We start from the raw sequence: 1,984 nt of genomic DNA, 5'->3' as shown, positions 1-1,984 counted from the left end.
GGCGGGTGGGCGGTGGCGGCGGCGGCCGCGGCCCTGGCGGCGGGCACCTCGCCGCGGGCACCTTTGCTGCGGGGCGGTGCCACCTCCGCCCCCACCTCCTGCCCGGGAGAGGGCGGGGGAGGCGGCGGCAAGTTTGGGCCCCAGCTCCGGGGATCTGAAGCCTTTTCCGCCCGCCCCTGACCTGGCCTTGCCGTGTTCGCCCGTCCCTTTTGGCAATACCGAAGAAGCACACTGAACTCTGGAAGGATCTTTTCTTCCGAAGCCCGGGAGGACGCGGCCCACAAGATGCACACTCACTCCACACCTAGGAGTTGCCCGCGCCCCTAGAGGGCAGGAGCGCGGCCCTTTGTATTGGCCTACAGCTGGACCCAAGAGAATATTCTTTTCGCCACGGAGGCATTTCCCGGTGGGGGTGGGCCCTAACAGATTTCTGCACCTTCTCGGGTATCCAGGCACACACCTCACTGTGTGTCACTGAATCTCGGGTTTGGAAAATCTCCTAAGGCAGAATGACTATTTTCTGAACCGGCTCATGGACAAAATCTTTAGCTTTGGAAAATCCAGGTGATGGGTATTCTGGGCCAGCCAACTTCCAGGTGCTTAACTGGCCTGTAGGGAGAACCCAGTTGAGCAAGTGTCCGGGCTGTGTTCGGACATCTTCATTGGTAAAGAAGCTAACACCCCTCTCCTGCCGCTTATTTCATGTTCAGGTGGCACTGGCTGTGAGAAAGTTCTGCCTTTCAAAGCACTGTTAAAACCTCTCCCAGGAATGTTTACCCACCAGCCCGTTCTGCCCCTGGGTCTCTACAGAACCAGTCTGGTCTCTTCCACAGGTAGCCTTTTTAATATATGAAGGCAGTCAGGTATACTGTCTGCCTGCAGCCCCTCTTAACATAATTAATATGCCACCTTCCAGTTTCCTGGTGCTTTTCCTAAAGCCCTTCCTCCCCAGGCCTGACTCTTCCTTCCCTTATTCCAGCCTGAACAGTGCTTGGGGATAAGAGGTTTGCACAGGCACCCCCATCCCAGGCTTCGGAGAGTTCACACTAGTGCCTGATTTTTCTCAACTGAATCTTGCTTGCAGAGATGGATTCCACAGCCTACACTCTCAACTTGACCCTGAAAGAAGAAGAAGAGGAAGAAGAGATTCAGAGTCGGGAGCTGGAGGATGGCCCCACAGATATGCAGAAAGTCCGGATCTGCTCAGAAGGTGGTTGGGTAAGTAGGACGATGGGTCCACACAGCTGTGAGGAGAGGTCTGGGAGCCAGGCTTGTTTTAAGTCTCCTCCTCAGTCAAGCATAGGAAGTAAAAATAGCCCAGCCCAGCCCGGTATGTTTGCATTCCTGAGAAAACAGTCCTGTGGCTTTAAAAGGCACTGTGAAGAATGGAGCTGGTTATGGGAACAGTCTCTTCAGCCATGTGGCTTATCATCGTTCGGACTGGAAATCTGAGAGGCTTGCCTCTCTCCTGTGCCCCTGAATCCCCTACGTTTTACTTAGTGCCAGGCACGTTGCAGACACCAGCTAAATGTTTGCTGACCTCTGTTAAAGAAAAAATTACTCTGACGCTTGTGAAGACGGTAAGGAAGGTTGGTCGGGACTGTTGAGATGGGTGTCAGGACTCTTGCAGTGGGAGAGAGCTGGGGCTCAACACTGAATACAGTGAGACAAGCAGGGATTTCCAGCCAGGGATCCAGAGTGGGTGAAAAGTTACTAAGAGGGGACATCAAGAATAGGGGGATTCTTGCTAAAGGCAGACTAGGGTGATCAGCTGTCAAAGGTGGGGGAATCTTTCTGAGGTAAAGTAAAAGCAGGTTTCTTGCTAAAACTGGGCCAGGCAAGCTGAGGACAGGAGGGGAGCCCCCATGGAGGCCTGGTAGGGAAGAGGGCCCAGAGGAAGGTCACTGAAGTTTGGGAAGGAGAGAGTCTTTTACACCCACTGCTGGCTGAAGGGAACCTTTTTTTTTTTTTTTTTTTTTAACGT

The 1,984-nt window shown here is 53.5% G+C and overlaps 1 protein-coding gene across 1 annotated transcript in view; it reads left to right on the top strand.

The window, feature by feature from the left end:
* Positions 1–1,984, top strand: part of POGK (pogo transposable element derived with KRAB domain) — a 33,466-nt gene that overhangs the window by 18,571 nt on the left and 12,911 nt on the right. The window contains 1 exon segment of the mRNA XM_040451782.1: positions 1,085–1,218. Coding sequence (XP_040307716.1) covers positions 1,085–1,218 — 134 coding nt within the window.

The sequence above is a fragment of the Herpailurus yagouaroundi genome, unplaced genomic scaffold, assembly GCF_014898765.1.
Source record: "Herpailurus yagouaroundi ecotype Mexico unplaced genomic scaffold, PumYag 205, whole genome shotgun sequence".
In the NCBI taxonomy this organism is placed as follows: Eukaryota; Metazoa; Chordata; class Mammalia; order Carnivora; family Felidae; genus Herpailurus; species Herpailurus yagouaroundi.
This window is presented reverse-complemented; position numbering and strand designations above follow the sequence as displayed.